General features: G+C 34.2%; 1 protein-coding gene, 1 long non-coding RNA gene and 1 pseudogene across 2 annotated transcripts; all 3 read right to left on the bottom strand.

Moving 5' to 3' along the window:
- On the bottom strand, positions 492-4,503 carry LOC105160190 (annotated as a pseudogene).
- Positions 10,817-12,946, bottom strand: LOC105160187 (peptidyl-prolyl cis-trans isomerase FKBP15-3-like). The gene is made up of 7 exons (XM_011077454.2): positions 12,559-12,946; positions 12,220-12,392; positions 11,651-11,976; positions 11,462-11,549; positions 11,307-11,348; positions 11,147-11,195; positions 10,817-11,058 (listed from the first exon to the last, which is right to left on the bottom strand). The coding sequence occupies exons 2-7, from the start codon at positions 12,221-12,223 to the stop codon at positions 10,974-10,976; spliced, it is 594 nt and encodes a 197-aa protein (XP_011075756.1). The 5' UTR covers positions 12,224-12,392; positions 12,559-12,946; the 3' UTR covers positions 10,817-10,973.
- On the bottom strand, positions 13,351-16,296 carry LOC105160186. The gene is made up of 4 exons (XR_847696.2): positions 16,034-16,296; positions 15,322-15,389; positions 14,691-14,874; positions 13,351-13,799 (listed from the first exon to the last, which is right to left on the bottom strand). It is a non-coding gene; the product is annotated as an uncharacterized LOC105160186 (long non-coding RNA).

Below are 17,214 nucleotides of genomic sequence, written 5' to 3'. Positions count from 1 at the left end.
TGGTGCATAATTTTAAAAAAATAACGTAATACGTAACAAATGTATTATACTTGTTATGTTATTGATTTCGTCCAATCAAAATTTGATTTAGATAAGAATTTTTTGTAATATATATAGCAGTAATAAAAAAACAAGATATTTATTAAAAAAGATAAAAAAGGTGTCAAGACTAAGACAAACCGGATAGCCAACTTCAGTTCCTATCAACTACCAACCAACCCCACCCCAAACAAATATATTCCAAGAAAAAGAAAGCAAGTTGTAGAATTTTTTAAGCATAATTCTTCTGCTTCGGTTGGTGTTTCCCCATAAACTCGAAAGATTTTCAAATAACTCCGACAACCCCCCCCCCCCCCCCAATTAAACTACTCCAACGTTTATTCAGTTATAGATAGTTGTATACAGAACAGTTGCATTGACATAAACTAAAAGAACCAATGCAGCAGATTACGCATCAAGACATCTTTATAGGTGAAATGAAAAACCTGGAATTGCTTAAATTCATCATATAACTCGTGGAGATAAACAAAGCGCTATTTACAAAGAAAATAAAAGGAAACTATGGCTTTGTGTAAAGAAACTAGGTCAGAAATATCACCAAGGTCAAAACATAAGAAAATATAAAAAACAAAGAAAAAAAGGAACCTTATTCTTTATACTACTTTTGTCTGTGTGTGAAATTATAATGTCAACTCTTGTTGATTCTTTGCTGACAGCCGTTTCAAGAATTCATATGTAGTGATCATTGTGATAGCAGATATGGACATAGAAGCCCACCTTGGACCCAACCCTCTGTAACAAGCCATCCATCCACCATCCCTCACCAGATTCCTCACTGTCTGCCCCAAACTTGGCCCCTTTCTACCATTCTCATTGTCGTCCAAAACCTGCAACCTTGTCTTGTTTGTGTCCAAAGGCATTGTGATCAAAGCTGAGAACCCTCCAGCCATGGCTGCACTCAGGCCTTGAACAACCATCACAGTTTTAGCATCCGGCCTCAATCCATTTTTAGTAACACTAGTTGTAACGTTGCTCACAGTTATGACTCCATTTTCAAGGCTTTCCTCTTCTCTCTTGCAAAGGAAACACCCGATTCCACCCCAAACAAGCCTCTGTGCCAGTGAATAAGACGCCCACCAAACAACATTTGATGGAGCACATGTCAGAATCGATATCCCAAATCCTCTTACCCCATCTGTATTCAAAATCTTCCTAAATGCATCAACCCCATTTATATATTTGCACGGCAATGCACTAAAAGCACTCTGAACTCGTCCACCATCAACTCAACCATTTCCTTGCACCATTAGTCTTTGGCTGATTACATCAACAGGTGTCCAAACCACTTGTGCCGCCATTGCAGCACTTAATCCGGCCACAGCATTGGCCACAGCTGCTAAAGTAGGCTCAGGAAACCCCAGCCTAGTGGCAGCCTTCCCCACATTACTCTTGGTAACCTCAAGTGCAGTCATATACAGAGCTCTAGCAGGGATAGTGCCCGTCAATGAGGTTCCGAATCCCCTATACAATCCACGAATCCCTTCATGCCTCATGATCCAAATTGCGGTTCTTACGCAGGGAACATGGGATTGAGCAACTTGTTGCCGGGTTTTCAACACGACCCCAGGGTATAAAGTGGCTGAAGCACCAGAAAATAAGGCTGCCAAGCAAGAAGAATTTGGACTTATCCAGCATTTGCCACTCTATATCTGCTGGAATATGAATTTCCTGGGCTGTTGGTTCTTCCGCAGCAGTACTCAAACTCATCTTCTCCTCTCTGGTCAGTATTTTTCAAGAGTATAAATTCAAAGTCCTAAACTATCCACTCGTGATCAGGCTCGATATCGCAGATCGCACTCTAGGCTTGTTATCTGCCTTCCGTTCCTGACCACCGAGATTCTGAGAATGAGAAACAAACGTTACCTAGCCGGGAAGAGTCCCGGCGAAGATACTCCGACGCCCAAGTTAGTTTTCCTCACAATAAAATATAATCTTCACCTAAAAAAGAATCCCTAAAGAGCAACCTCCCTCAGCTCCTAAGTACTGGTAAAATTATTCAAGCTAGAAAAATTACCTTCTCTTTGGGATTTTCTCCCTCTTATGCTAATTGCATCCACGTCATGCTGACGTGTTTTCCCACGTCTTCATGCATACTCTCCCCATTACGCATACGGTGCTAAGTGTCCGAGGTTATGGGCATTAATTATGCCATAAATATATAATCCTCAAGGGATTAACTCCCGGTCAAATACCTTAAATGCGTGAAGTCCCTTTTACCCTTTTTCTGGAGGATATATTGGTCTTTTCCAGAATTACTCTCATCATTACTCCCCCACTTCTCGAGTGACATCACTCTAGAAGTCGAAAAGTCTCATCCGACTGTTGGGCTGGTGATCTCGGAGTGTTTTCGAGCTTACACGTATTGCTTATCGTCCCATTCCTCGATTTATACCTTTTCGCAGTACAGGTGTCGCTTGTTGATTGGGCAATGGACAAATTTGAAACCGCCTTCCCCGTTATATATATACACATTCATTTCAAAATGTCCTCCTTCTTCCACATATATTACTCGACGCCGCTGCATTGAAGAGTTTAATCTCCAGTTGCCCTCTCCAGTTGCTTCTTCTTCAACTTTCGATCCTCACCTTCATTTTCAGGTACCATGTCTTCTCCTAATACTTCTGACATAGGGTCTAACTCCGTTGCTGTTTCTTCCTCCACTCCATCCAATATACTTCTTAGAGATTTAGTGCCCTTTAGACGTAGATCTCGTCCCACTACTCACGCGAATAGGTCTAATTCTAATGAAGCCCCTGCACCTGAGCATTCCCAATCTATGTTGCAGCGAAACCCTTGGATGGGGATAACCAGTACTGTAAGGTTACAAATCCAAAATATAAGGGACAAGTTTTTTATCCCCTCTAACTATGAAATAATTATTCCTCGACCCAACGACCGTATGCATCAGCCTCCACCAGGTTTCTGCTCTTTTTCCTTACAACATTTTGAAGCAGGATTGCGTTTTCCTTTGGCTCCTTGCGTGGCCCACATTTTGCGCCGCCTGAATTTATGCCCTATGCAATTGTCTCCCAATTTTATTCGGCATATTATCCTTTTCGTCATTATCATGCGAGTACATAGGTTTGAACCTAATTTCGAAAACTTTTGGTCACTGTACTCCTTTACGACCTCCGCGCGATCCGGGAATGCCAGTTTTTTCTAACTAACATCTCGCAAAGAGTGTAGGTTTCTCGATCCCTTGGCTTCCAATGTTGGTCCTTGGAAGACAAAATTCATCTTTGTTAAAACCCTTCCTAGTCGTGAGTGGCCCTTTTCTCTTGATTGAAAGGTAGATAAACCTACCCCTGTTACCGAAGGTGAGGGCTTAGATGGGGATCAAATAAGCAGCATTACCATTTATCGGTATAATCCGAAGAAGATTTTAGTAGAAGAGATTCTTTGGCTTGCCCGCTTAACTCCTGCTCCCCTCCAGGTGGAGGGTTCCTTAGGTGATATGATTTCCCAAATCTTATTTCGTCTGGTATAACAACCTTTTAACTAAATCCTTCTCTTTTTGCAGCGAACATGGTGAGTCAAGCTCGCATCAATCGACGTCTTCAAGCCCAATTTGAAGCTCGCGCTCGTGCTCGAGCTGTTGCACCCCCTGCCTCCCCTCTTCAGCCTACTCCCGTGGCCTCCTCAACACCCGAAGCTGACATCCCCCAAGTCCCTGGCCCCACTCCTATCGAAGTTGGTAGCGAAGAGACCCAATCAAGGGGTTTTCATCAGCATCAATCCGCGATTCCTTCAATTAGTGTGAGGTCGCGAGATCGTCCCTGCGAAGTATCACGGAGTGCTGGAGGACCGCCAGGTTAGACCTACATGGTCCCGATCATCCCATAGCTCAATTGGAGGGTGATAAATGGGTTCGTATGTACAAACTCCTTTCAGTATACATATGGATATATTAGCTCAGTAATTTTTCAACGCTCCTGAAAATCATAAAGAACCAAAAGCCTTGCCAATTTGCTGCACATCTAAACAGAAAAAACCCTAAATCAAAAAGGTACCAGTAAAGTTTTAACCTTTTACTGTATAAAATTCGTAGGGATTCTTACAAGAGAGAAACGATATTACCCTTTACGGCTTCATATGAAGGAGGGTAAACCGATTTTTGGCGCTTATGGTGCCATGTCCTGGACCGGTAGTAAACTACAGCAAAGGGGTTTAGCATTTCCCGAGAGCTCTTACCAGGAAAGTGATCATTTTTGCCTCGGTAGTTGAAGACTCGCCGATAACATCGGATCTTGCCCGGAAAAATCAGCTCTTTATACGCGTTTCAGAGTGCTGACGCTCTTTACAAATAGGACATATACAACGAGAGACAGAGAGAATATGGGAGTGCGTGGTGTGTTAGAGAGGGGGCATGTCCATGGGAGTGAGATGAGAGAGAGAGAGAGAGAGAGAGAAGATGTACAGGAAGTTGCGATGTGCTTAACATTAATATTTTCAAACATAATAATCAAATTCAAGACTATAAATTATTTATCTGAACTTAAGAATAGTTAGGTGAACCGGTAAGAAAATTATTTATAATTCAGTTCAAACCATGGCATTAATAGTTTTTAATTGTTTATACAATTATGATTTATACGTGTATCAAATTTAAGTAGCACGCATTTTTCTCTTATCTTGCTTTTATTAACTACCTCAAAACGTAAATTACAGCTATGTTTTTTGGAATTTAATACAGTTAATATATTTTTTTTTTATTATTTTAAAAAATTATAAGTATTTTATAATTTTATTATTTATATACACTTTTTGAACTATAGTCATATTTTCAAAAAAGTTAAAAGTATTTTATTGCATTCCACCTTCGTTTCTTTCACATTTTTACAAAGATTTTCTTTAAAGAGAAAGTAAAAAGAATAATTTTCAGTTCACAATTAAGAAGTACATAATTATTATTTTTATTTTAAAAGAATTTATAATTCTCCAACGAACCAAAACAATGTGAAAGGTAATTATAATTTATCTTATTTTAAAATAATAATGAGGTGAATTAATTAGGTGGATTAAAGCAAGTGGCTAAATAGGACAAGAGAGGTGGGGAGATTATCCAAAAGTATGTAAGATCTTATCCACAATTTCCCCCTAGGTAAGTAAGTGTACTCCAAGTCCAAACAACATGGGAAGTTTTTGAAGCTTGTCTTACTCGTAGGCCCTCCCATTCTTACACTAAATTTTATTAAAAAAATTTTAAATACAACATAGTATTTTGTTTTTTTTTTTTAAAAAAAAATCTAGTTCAATATGAGAGTAAGCTATTTGAATATGAATTATAATACAAAATAATTTTAAAATATTTGAAATACCTATAAATAAGCACAACGGTCCGAATACTACTTACAAAATAAAATAGAAATGGTTAATTACACCCACATTACTTTTAAGAATACATAATTATACTTTTTTTTATGAGTATTTGAAACTTATACTACCGCTCTCACATTTACAATTGTGCCCCTTTCGTTAAAATTTAAAACAAAATTATTGACAGCCACCAAAAAATAAATCGTTACAAAATTTACCCATCATTTAGTGTTATACAATTTATCAACAAAGCTACCTATTAATATTATTATATTTATAATGGGACAAATGTAACATATATAGTCAAAAGATAATCATTCCGAAATTATAATTATTTGATAAAAAAAAGCCGTTGAGGAATGAAAAATATGGAATGATAGATTAAATTAGAAGGTTATGTATTTTTACTTACTGACGACAATATTTTCTATTCAAACTCTAATAAAATGAGTACAATTATAAAGAAAGAATTATCGAAAGGTATGCAAATGTAATTTTTCGGTTTGTTGGAAAAATAAAACTTTATATTTGTAGAAGGTGTTTAAGTTAATTAACTAAAATAAAAATGTTAAGTATCATAAGGAACTAAATTAAATAATTTATAATTTATTTTCCAAGGAAAAGTATCCTTTTCTTTTATAGGGCTATGCATAATATTCAAGAAATCTTGATTTTATTGGCATCAAATCATCAGCTTTCCACCCAAAAAGTTGAACTAAAAACCAAAGAGTAATTACACTAAAACAAGAAACACTAATCCATCCATCTTTACCCTTTTTTTTTGCATTTATTTTTTCTTCACAGCGACTTCCGTTTCCCCAACCAAAACACAAAAGTGAAAAACCATAAACCCTAAACTCCTCTTCAGAGCGTAAAACAATTACAGGCTTCCTCCTGGCGTGCTCGATGTAGGTAAGGAAGATCTTGAGAACCCCGCACGTCTCCTCATAGATCAGCCCAAAAATACCTTCGTGTTTTAACGGCGCTTTCCCGCCTATTTCTTTTTTCTGATTTTCTTGATTCAAGATTCAACGACTATTTTTTTTATTTAACGGCTAATTTTTCATTATAAATAGGAACACCCCAGTTTCTCTCTTCAGGTTTTTGCTGCTTTTCTTCTTCTAGCGTTTCTTTAGTGCTCATTCAGCTATTTCTCTTTTACACCTTTCGTTTTGATCTTGATTATTTCTCTGTTGGTGGTTTGTCTTAGATCTTTGCAACAATTGCCGCACTGGTCAGCTTGTTCAATTACACAAGCTTTGGAGTTCCTTACTCCAGCTTATAAAGGTCACCCACGAGTCATGGCTTATGTTCTCAGAGTGTTGGAATCTTATCCGTCTGTGAGAGTTACGTATTTCATGCCTCAGCTGGTCCAGGCATTAAAATATGATGACAAGGTTGGTTCTAGATTTGACATGATTATGTTTTTCTTATTATTTTAAAAATAATCTGGCTGTGTGAAGATGTCAGATCTACTATAATTGGAATTAATTAATAAAAATATTCTGGAGCTAGTCTTCATTGTATTTTTTGTGGTGCAGTTAATGCGGGTCACAACTTGGAGCATGCTTGATGTTGTAAGGGATTATCAATAAATATTTGTAGCTTCATAGGAAATAATTGCTTGATATTCCGCATTTAACTGGCAAAGAAGTAATAGAAAGGAACATCTTATTTGAAGTGTGTTGCATTTTGTAGCCTCAGCATCTTACTGCTTGTACTTAGTTCCAAATAATGAGGATTGGTAAAATAAGTTTTTACAATATCCTAATGGAATTTTTTCTTTTTATGGTGCCCAATTCCAATTTGCAGAAGTTTATTGAGGGATACTTGCTTAGAGCTGCCCAAAGGAGTGATATTTATGCCCATATATTGATATGGCATTTACAGGTGAAAGAAGTTATCTTCCATTGAGTAATTGATTTATGTAATATCAATACAGTTTGTTTTATGCACTGTAGGGATGCTTTAACATACATATGATAAATATTTTGTGGTTTTGCAGGGTGAGACATGTGTTCCTGAATTGGGGAAAGACACAGCTTCTACCATGGTATACACAGTCAATTGTTTAAAACAACATAGAAAGATGAAAATATGTGTCTTCATAATTGCTTATTTTCTGGTAATTAGTTGCGGCGCCCATTCCTAGTTGGTGCTAATTACATTACTTATGGAAATTTTTTCTGCATACTTCTCTGCTTTTCTCTAAACTTTTTACACTTTTTGTTGTGAGTTGATTCTAATTTAAAAAAGAATCCATTTACGCTATTACTATTAACTATCACCGTAATAAACTTTTTTAGGTTATATTGTGTCTTTCCAGATTCCTAAAAATTGTATTGACCATTCCAAATATCATTGCTAAAATTATTTCAAATAAGTGTTCCTAAATAGTGGTTGATTGTTCCTAATACCATTGTTATTTCACTTTATGTACATGTTCCAAACTCAGAGAGATCGTTCCTAATACAATTACTAAAATAGTTTTATATACGTGTTCCTAAATAAGATTGACCGTTCTTAAAATCGTTCCAATTAAAAAAAATAATTTTTTTTGACAAATTCAATATTAGGAACGATTTTCATAGAGTGTTACAGTTCCCGTCCCAAATAGGAACGTCTTGCTTGAACCGTTCCTAAAATTTTGTAACGCCATTTGTAAGGATGAATTTCCAACTGTACCAAAATCATTCCAAAAATGGCTTCAAATAAGTTTGATGTCCTGCAAACCGCTCCAAAGACAAAACAATGGATCCTAAACCCACTCCAAATCCTGCCTTTTTTTGTAGTAGAGATTTAATGGTATGTTTAATTGCAATTTTTGATTTTTCATGCTTACGCCGCGCTTCCCGGTCTGATCCACTCCCTACAGAATAAATTGAGCCAACACAAAATGTGGTTGAGAAAAAATAAGAAGACCTCGGCACCAATGCCACCAATACGATTGTGGAACATGTAGGCATTTTTAATATTTATATTTGTTGTAACATCTGTAACAATTGATTATAATTTTTATTAATAAATTTTTAACATTAATTATAATTAAAAAGCATTTAAATTTAGAATTAAATAATTTTAATATGTAATAATAATAATTAATATTTTTTAAAAATAAAAATATAAAATTGAGTCGTGGATCCACCCTTTTTTAAAAAAGAAATTTTTTTTTAATTGGTTGGCGTTGTCCATAACTTGTAATAGAATTGTTACGTTTCTTAAGAGAATATTATTTTTATAACAAATTTGTTTTTTGTAACATAAAAGTAAATAAGTCGAATAGAGAGAATATAAGGGAGAATATACGCAGTACATGAATTGCGATGCATAGCAATTTATCCCCCTATACTTTTTAAAATAAAGCAATTTACTTTCTTATACAAGGAGTTAAATTGCTTCACTTTAAAAATCATTGGGAGGGGGGGGGGGGGGAAGGGGGGGGGGGGGGATAAATTGTTGTATTGCTTCACTTCACGATTGTTCTATTGCTAGATTAATTTGGGCACTCTCGAATCTGCCATTGTAGCATCTGTTAGCGTGGATGGGGGCCCCTGCTGATGGGATTTCAGGTTGTTTTGAGCTGCTGAATATTAAGGAGTAATCGAGGTTTCTTACGAATTGCTGGGCTATATGGTATAATAGGAATAAGATGGTTATGAAATCCAAATTGCAGGACCCATTGTGCATGGTGCAAGAGGCGTTTGTGTGGCTCCATCAACATCAAGAGGAGAAGGCAATAAAATTATTTAATCCCTTGCCTTCGTCTCTTGATATTGACGGTGCCACATAAATGCGTCTTTCACCACACACAACGGGTCTGTAATTTGGGTTCCATAACCATTTTGTTCTTATCCTACCACATAGCCCAGCAAATCGTAAAAAACCATAGCTGCTCCTCCATTTACCTTCAGTAGTTTTTAAATTTGCTCATTATCAATAATTTTGTATTCATGTATATTTAATACTATTTTATTTTCTCAATTTTGATAAATTATTTATTTTACTTTTTGACTTTTTATATTTAATTAAACAAGAAGTGATCAAGAAACAATTAGGCTTAGAAAATATTAAGAATCACCTTCACCAAAAAATTCATAAAGACGTGATCCATTTTTCTTCCGAAGATATGAAATTAAAATTTGTAATTATTTCTTATCTTCGTGAGAAAATATGTCAAGTTATTTGCAGTTGGTAATTAGTATATATATATTTATTTATATGTATTTCCTCATAATTTTAGGAAATGTTCAATATTCTTAATAAAAGAATCGGAAAAAAAAATTGCAAATTGCGAATGTTGGGATAAGAATAAAATAACTAACATTTTATTCATATACATTTTTGTTTGTGGTGGATCCAACTTGAGGTTTTAATTATAGAAAGAAAATGAATAGGGCCTTAAATATGTAAGAAGACAAAGAGATGGAGATTAACATATCATCACAGTCATGCAATTATTGGGATGACAGACGAAAAAATAAAAATACTTAAATTCTTTTTTAATGGCCAAGTAAGAGAGATTCTCTGCATGAGTGATAACAAAATAAAAAAACAGCAGCAAAGTTTATTAGATGACTTGGATGCAGAAAGTTGCCTCTTTCCATAAAGCAGATATGAAGTTTGAGAGGTGAGAGGCTAACACCAACCACGTGAGAATGAGTTCCATGACAAAAATGATGCAAAGGAATATAGAGTTTACAAAGGGAATTAGGTAAAAGAAGTGATGCATGGTTTTCAAGACACCCAAGGCACTTGTTGTATATTAGAAAATGAAGTCAATCACATGAAGATGTTTGAACTGTGGTGATTGATATCTGCACCACCCCCTGCTGCACTTGTTTTTCCAGTAAAACAGTTTGATACATCACTTAATCAAACTGCTGGAATTCAACTTGTATATTGCAATCTGTAAGCAATCAATTCTAGATTCTGTGACACACAACACTTCATAAATCCATCCAATATCTATAAATGTATCCAACATTGCAGTTTTCAACATAAACCCAAACCATGAGAGCAGGTTGAATTAAGTGAGACCAAGTGAAGTTAAATCAGAAAATTCCAATTCCCTGTAGCAACCTGAGAATCTCAAAGTATATAGCAGCTTGGATAGCTCTTAAGTGAGATTTGACGCATATAGTTGTTGCAGCACCCGCTAATTCAAGAAACCTGTTGCATTGCTTCTGCCGTCCTTTAAATCTGTGTTCGGTTCAGAGTTGAGTTTTTTCTTATTTCTGATTATTTTATACGACAATACCAATACCACTTACTACCCCATCACAGCTGCAGCTTCCAAGGGCCTTTCTTCTCAGTAAAAGGCTAACAGACAAGGAAACTCAAATAACAAAATAATACACCATTAACAGTAGGAATAAAAATTGTTCACGAAATAAGATAAGTACTTAAATCAGTACTGTTCAATAGAATCTCAACACTCCAAATTATGCAGACTTCTCAATCAAATGTTCATACTAAGAAAAAGACAAGCAATACTACTACTTCAAAGTCCAAGTTGGATTGAAATATAACGCCTTAAGTTGAACTTCACTTAAAAAACGCCCGATGCTTCTATTTGAGAGAACAATGGGCATGTCAGGTTAACGCTGCACGCCAACCAATTCAACCTCACACACCAGCCATGAATTTGGAGGTACACTTGTACCAAATCCTTGTTCTCCAAAACTACACCATATTAAACACAAGTAACAAATGTGAATAAAGCAATTTACAAATCAGGAGTTCTTTATAGTTTGAAATAGTAAAAACATACCCTAGAGATGGAGGGATTATAAGTCTCCTCTTATCACCAAGACGCATACCTTAATTATGTGTAAATATATTAAATATTATCTTGTTTCACAGACAATAATAAAAGTGAAGAAATGTGATTTATGTAGTTAATACGAGATACGAAGATTCTGCATTCATACCATCAATGCCCATATTAAAACCATCCATTACTTCTTCATCACCTAATTCAACAAAAGACAAAAGGTTACAAATCATTAATGAAAGCAAAGGTAACACATCACCAATACACTACGTCAAGAAACATGATAGGATTCATTCGTCGCAAAAGTTATACCTAGGCGAAATTTGCAAGGATTTTTGCTTGCGCTACTGTCAAGTACTACTCCACTTTCCTTCAACATCCCAGTGAAATGAATTCTGACCTAAACTCCAAGCAAATATAATTACAAACAAAGTCTTTGAACATTAACAAGCAAAAATACAAAAAGCTAATGTACGAGACATTATGCTGACATGAGTGTACCTTTCTCCCACGTAGAGCTAATTTTCCTTTAGGATCTCTCTTAGCCAATTCTTCAATGATCAACCCATTCGGTAAAGACTGTGCTTCACATCGCTTTCCAATTACATCATCCTGCTTGTACACGACCGACTTTTCCTCATTTGCCTCATACACAACTACCTTCCCTTCACTCTGAACCATATTGCATATGCTTGTACCAGAACTACCTTCCACTTTTACTTCTGATTTATTTATTTTACTTTTAGATATTTTCTTTTTCTCCAAAGTCCTCTTCTTGGACTTGGACTGAGTATCCATGGGAAGTGCCATGTACAATGTTAAAATCACTGCAATGATAAAAGCTACAATCAAATGACAGCACTGAAAGTAGAAAAAGAAATGACAACAAATTTACTCTAGTGAAATTTGTGCTTGACAAAAAAATCTGCAAACTAATATATCAGGCTTTCTGTGCTCTAATTTGCTCATCATTAACTCAAGAATATTGAAACACCACACACTTAAAATCTTATGATATTTGAGAGACATTGAACCTTTAGCATCTCTAGCAAAGATAAAAGAAAACTCACGCATCAATCATTGCTTCATCATGATCTGTCGGTATATCCTTCTTATTAGATATATCAAGTCCTTGATTTATCATCACGACTTCAATCGCACTCTTCAAATTTGCAGCCTCAGCTGAAGCCCCATCAATTTACCTATATCATCTACCTTCTTCGATTCCAAATCACTTTCACAGCTAAAAACACAAGACCAAGGACATGGTCACAATCATCTTCCGTGTTTAAATATAGTTTATAAAGATTTACTTGAATAAAAGATTGCCAGCAACATAAGGTTATATTATATATGAAATCAGTTCAAACCTTTTTCTATTTTGAGTTCAAAGGGAAAGGCATTCTTACATATTTGTTGTGTCATTCGGTTGAATGTGATCACACACGTTCTGAGCTGAGTGTGTGTCATCATCTCCAACAACACCTCTATTTTTTAGACTATCAACAATCACCATCATCTCCTCTTGAGATTGATCTTTATCACCATCATCTCCTCTTGAGATTGATGTTGAGTTTGATCAAAATGATGGGTTGATCGAGAGCAAAGATGAAGCTGTTGGCAACCATGACCATGAACTGAAGGAAAACGAAGATATAATTGAGGCAAGTTGTCAACAACGAAGGTAACATGGATAACTGATTATAACTTTGTAATATGTTTCTTATGTGGATTATTTTTCTTAAATTTATCTTCTTTGTTCAAAAACAATAATTTCTTTAACTTTGTTATGTTCCATTTCGAGTCACATTCAACAACTTCTTATTTATTGGTGTTTCTTAATTTTCTTTTTGAATTATTCACACAAGATGGAAAGTTGCAGTATGAATTTAATCTTCATTGAGATGTATTTTTTATTATGATAGAGATACAAAAATAGGTAAAGAGAAAGAAATTTCTCAAGAGATGGAACCCCAAAAAGTTGGTGATGATTATGCCAGAGACTGGGAACGAGAAAATGGTGAATGTAAGGATTTGATGGTGGTTCATGATAATGTCAAGAATAGAGATATTGTTGGAGAGGAAGGAACACACATATCTCTATTCTTGACATTATCATGAACCACCATCAAATAAGACATTCACCATTTTCTCGTTCCCAGTCTCTGGCATAATCATCACCAACTTTTTGGGGTTCCATCTCTTGAGAAATTTCTTTCTCTTCACTTATTTTTGTATCTCTATCATAATACAAAATACATCTCAATAAGGATTAAACTCATACTGCAACTTTCCATCTTGTGTGAATAATTCAAAAAGAAAATTAAGATGCACCAATAAATAAGAAGTTGTTGAATGTGATTCGAAATGGAACATGAAAAAGTTAAAGAAATTATTGTTTTTGAACAAAGAAGATAAATTTAAGAAAAATAATCCACATAAGAAACTTATTACAAAGTTATAATCAGTTATCCATATTACCTTCGTTGTTGACAACTTGCCTCAATTACATCTTCGTTTTCCTTCAGTTCACAGTCATGGCTACCAACAACTTCATTTTTGCTCTCGATCAACACATCATTTTGATCAAACTCAACATCAAACTTCTTCTTGAGCCGTTTGAACCTAGGTTCCTTAGTCTTCTTTTTTCCTGACAACATTATCTCAATGCTTAAATCAAACAAATGGTCTAACTAAAACTAGATATACCAAAACAATCAATAGTGTTAGCATACATGATCAAGCACCCAAAAAAACTAAAGAATTTTGGAATACCAACATATAGTATTCCAAAGTTTTATATCATGTCACCATGTCTAGTTTGCTATTCATTGTCAAATTGTTCCCAACACACAAACACATTAATTCTATCTGTAATACCAGATACCTAAACCTACTTAATTTTCCAAAATGACTCTTTGATTCACTCTGAGAGCTAACAAGATACATGCGTTTATAACCGCGAATAAAGGAAAAAACATGACATCATCTACTATTTGCAATACTAAAAGAAATACAATATATTTGACATGTAAATTTATTTATCCAAACTAAATTTATTTATCTTCAATGAGAAAGTTATCATGTCATAAGAATGAAACTTCCCTAAATAATTTATAGAGTAGCTACATAGTCCGAAGAATTTAGCGGATGTTTATTTAAACTTTTAAACACAAACATTATTACAGATAGTTGTTTAACCAATTTAATAGAAATAATCTTCTCCTTTAACATACGTAAAAAATAATAATTATCTTGACATAAACATACAATGCTTTATATATACTAATAATTATAGGGAAAGTTGTGTAAGTGTAACTATCGCATAGGAACGAAAATATCCTTATAAAACATCAACAACAGAATTACAATGATATTTAATTTAACATAGGTTGCCTTAAACATACAAGTGTGTAGAAAGAAAGCTGACCAACTAATATTATGGATATGAGACTAACCTACAAAATATTTATACGAAATCATAATAATTTCAAACAAACTAAGCACATAATCAAGATTCAATATCAAATATATGACGAACTTATCGGGGAAGGTGGCGAAACTGGTAGCTCGCTATGTCTCATTTTCATCAATGTCTCCAACTCCAAACGGCATGACTCAACTTTACATGGTACCAAAGCACACAGGATAATTGGTCTCCTCTTCCTCCCAACACTACATTGGACAATGGTCTTTTCCGTCGCATTGCCAATCCCCAAAGACGCCTAAAAGACAATAAGTATTCAACATGATATCAAGTTAATCGCACACAACAATCAAACAAATATAAGAAAGAACAGTTCAATTTTGTTCTAAATAGTATTAAATATGATATCAAGTTCTATCACACACAAAAATCAAACAAATAGAATAAAAGATGGTTCAATTTTGTTATAAACAATATTCAATATGACATCAACTTTAACAAACACAAGAATCAAACAAATATAACAAGGAATGAATTCAATTTTGTTCTTAATACTGTTCAATATGTTATCAAGTGCTATCATATCATATCATACACGAGAATGAAACAAATATAACAAAGACTATTCCAAACTTGTTCTAAGCAGTTTTGAATAAGATATCATGCTCTATCGCACACAACAATCAAAAAAATATAACAAAGAATAGTTCAATTTTGTTTTATGCGGGGATGTGATGGATCTTACCTGAGTAATTCAAAGTCTTTTACCATTTGAGTTAGAAAGGACACATTGCCCAGGCTTCACCTCAACTCCTTCACAGAGATATATAAAGTCAAACAAACAAATAAATATTTATGGGTTTCTGAATCGGGAAAGAAATCTATGTCAATTTAGTCTTGAATCTTCTCATGCATAACTCAAGACGGGGAGTGTTTGTTTCACTGATTGTTTGGAAAAGTCAAGAAAATTCAGACGACCAGTGAAACAAACACACGAAGAGATATAAAGTCAGACAAACAAAGATATATATATTCATAGGTTTCTCTAACGGGAAAGCAAGGGATGTTATTCATTCTTCAAGCTTCTTACACAAAACTGAAAATTGGAACAGTCCAACACAAACACTCAAAAGTCAAGAAAATCCACACAACAGTGGAACAAATACACAAAAGACATCTTCTTTCTTCAGTAATTTTACATTGAAACATTTTCACTAACTAATGACTTCAACAGTAACTCTTTTCTTTGAACAGTGAGATAACACACAAAGACATCTTCTTTCTCCAATATTTGTTTTTTTTATCTCATGTTAAAATTGAAACTTATTCTCTAACGACTGATGAAACTCTATCTTCAACCATTAGCATCATTGTAATAACCCGGATCGGAAGTCCTTATGCGAAGAATTAAAAATACAAAATGAAAAGAAAGAGATACGAAACTGAATATGACATACCCCCAAAAGCCATAGTAAATCGATGTGAAGTTGGAACTGCTGATCACTCTTAGCCCTGTTGGCCAAAATGAGTTGAGAATGTACGAACGAAGACAGAAACTCTCAGAACAAAAAACCTTCAAAGTCGGTATGCATGTCTGTGAAAAAGGAAAGGGAAGATGGGTATGATCTTGAATTCCTTCCTAGCTGCAGAGTTGTCTCTTCGTATCTCTCGCTTAATACTCTTAAATGGAACTTGGAAGCAAGCACGGGAGAGGGAGACCATCCGTATCTCTAAAAATTCTTACCGCATATAAATTGAGTAGAAACAAATTAAAAACAAAGCAAGTATATATTATTTCTATTTTTAAAATTTTTATCCAAATTAAATTTAGTAGAATTAAATTAATAATATGACAAGTATATCTTATTCATATTTTAATTTTTTTTATTCAAATTAATTTAGTATAACTAAACTAATCAGATACAAATATGATACAATTACCATATAATTAATAAAATTTCTTAAATTATATATCCATCATTCTATATATATATATATATTGCCATATAATATGAGTTAAGAGATTCCAATATACTATAGTTACTGCTGCCAACTTTTGTTGTTGTGACGTAAAACGTCTCATCCTAATCATTCACTTTTGCATCAATTACAGTTCTCTTTTGTAAATCGAGTGTTTTTTTACATTTGCAGGGTCACTTTATTCCACAATAATAAGTTAAGAAAAGACTCAAAATGGGAGTTTAACATTATGAGTAATTGTGATCTCATTTTATTTCTATTTGAAAAAATAAGATGAAATAAGTTTTCTTGATATAAGATTTTTCATATTCCTTTTGATTGAGCATAAGATAAAGTATAATGATAATAGTTTTTTCTCTTGGATTTATTTGAAGATAAATTTGAAGTAAAGAACGAAAATGTTAATTGCAATGGTCTGAGTTAAAGGTTCACAGATAGGTAAACTCAATAATCTTATTTATCATCAATCTAACGGTTCATATTAGTTTATCTAAATCAATGTTCAGGATTTAATATGATGAATGGTCCAAATTTATACATTATTTTGGTATTTATTACTAGTTTTTCATCTTAAGCGGGAATAAAAGAAAATTTTAGTGTGAGATAATAAGAAAAAAATTGTGAAAAGAATTAATTATAATTATAAATTATAATAAAT

This window comes from Sesamum indicum, linkage group LG4, assembly GCF_000512975.1.
Source record: "Sesamum indicum cultivar Zhongzhi No. 13 linkage group LG4, S_indicum_v1.0, whole genome shotgun sequence".
Classification (NCBI taxonomy): Eukaryota; Viridiplantae; Streptophyta; class Magnoliopsida; order Lamiales; family Pedaliaceae; genus Sesamum; species Sesamum indicum.
Note: the sequence above shows the minus strand (reverse complement) of the source record. Positions and strands in the feature narration are given on the sequence as shown.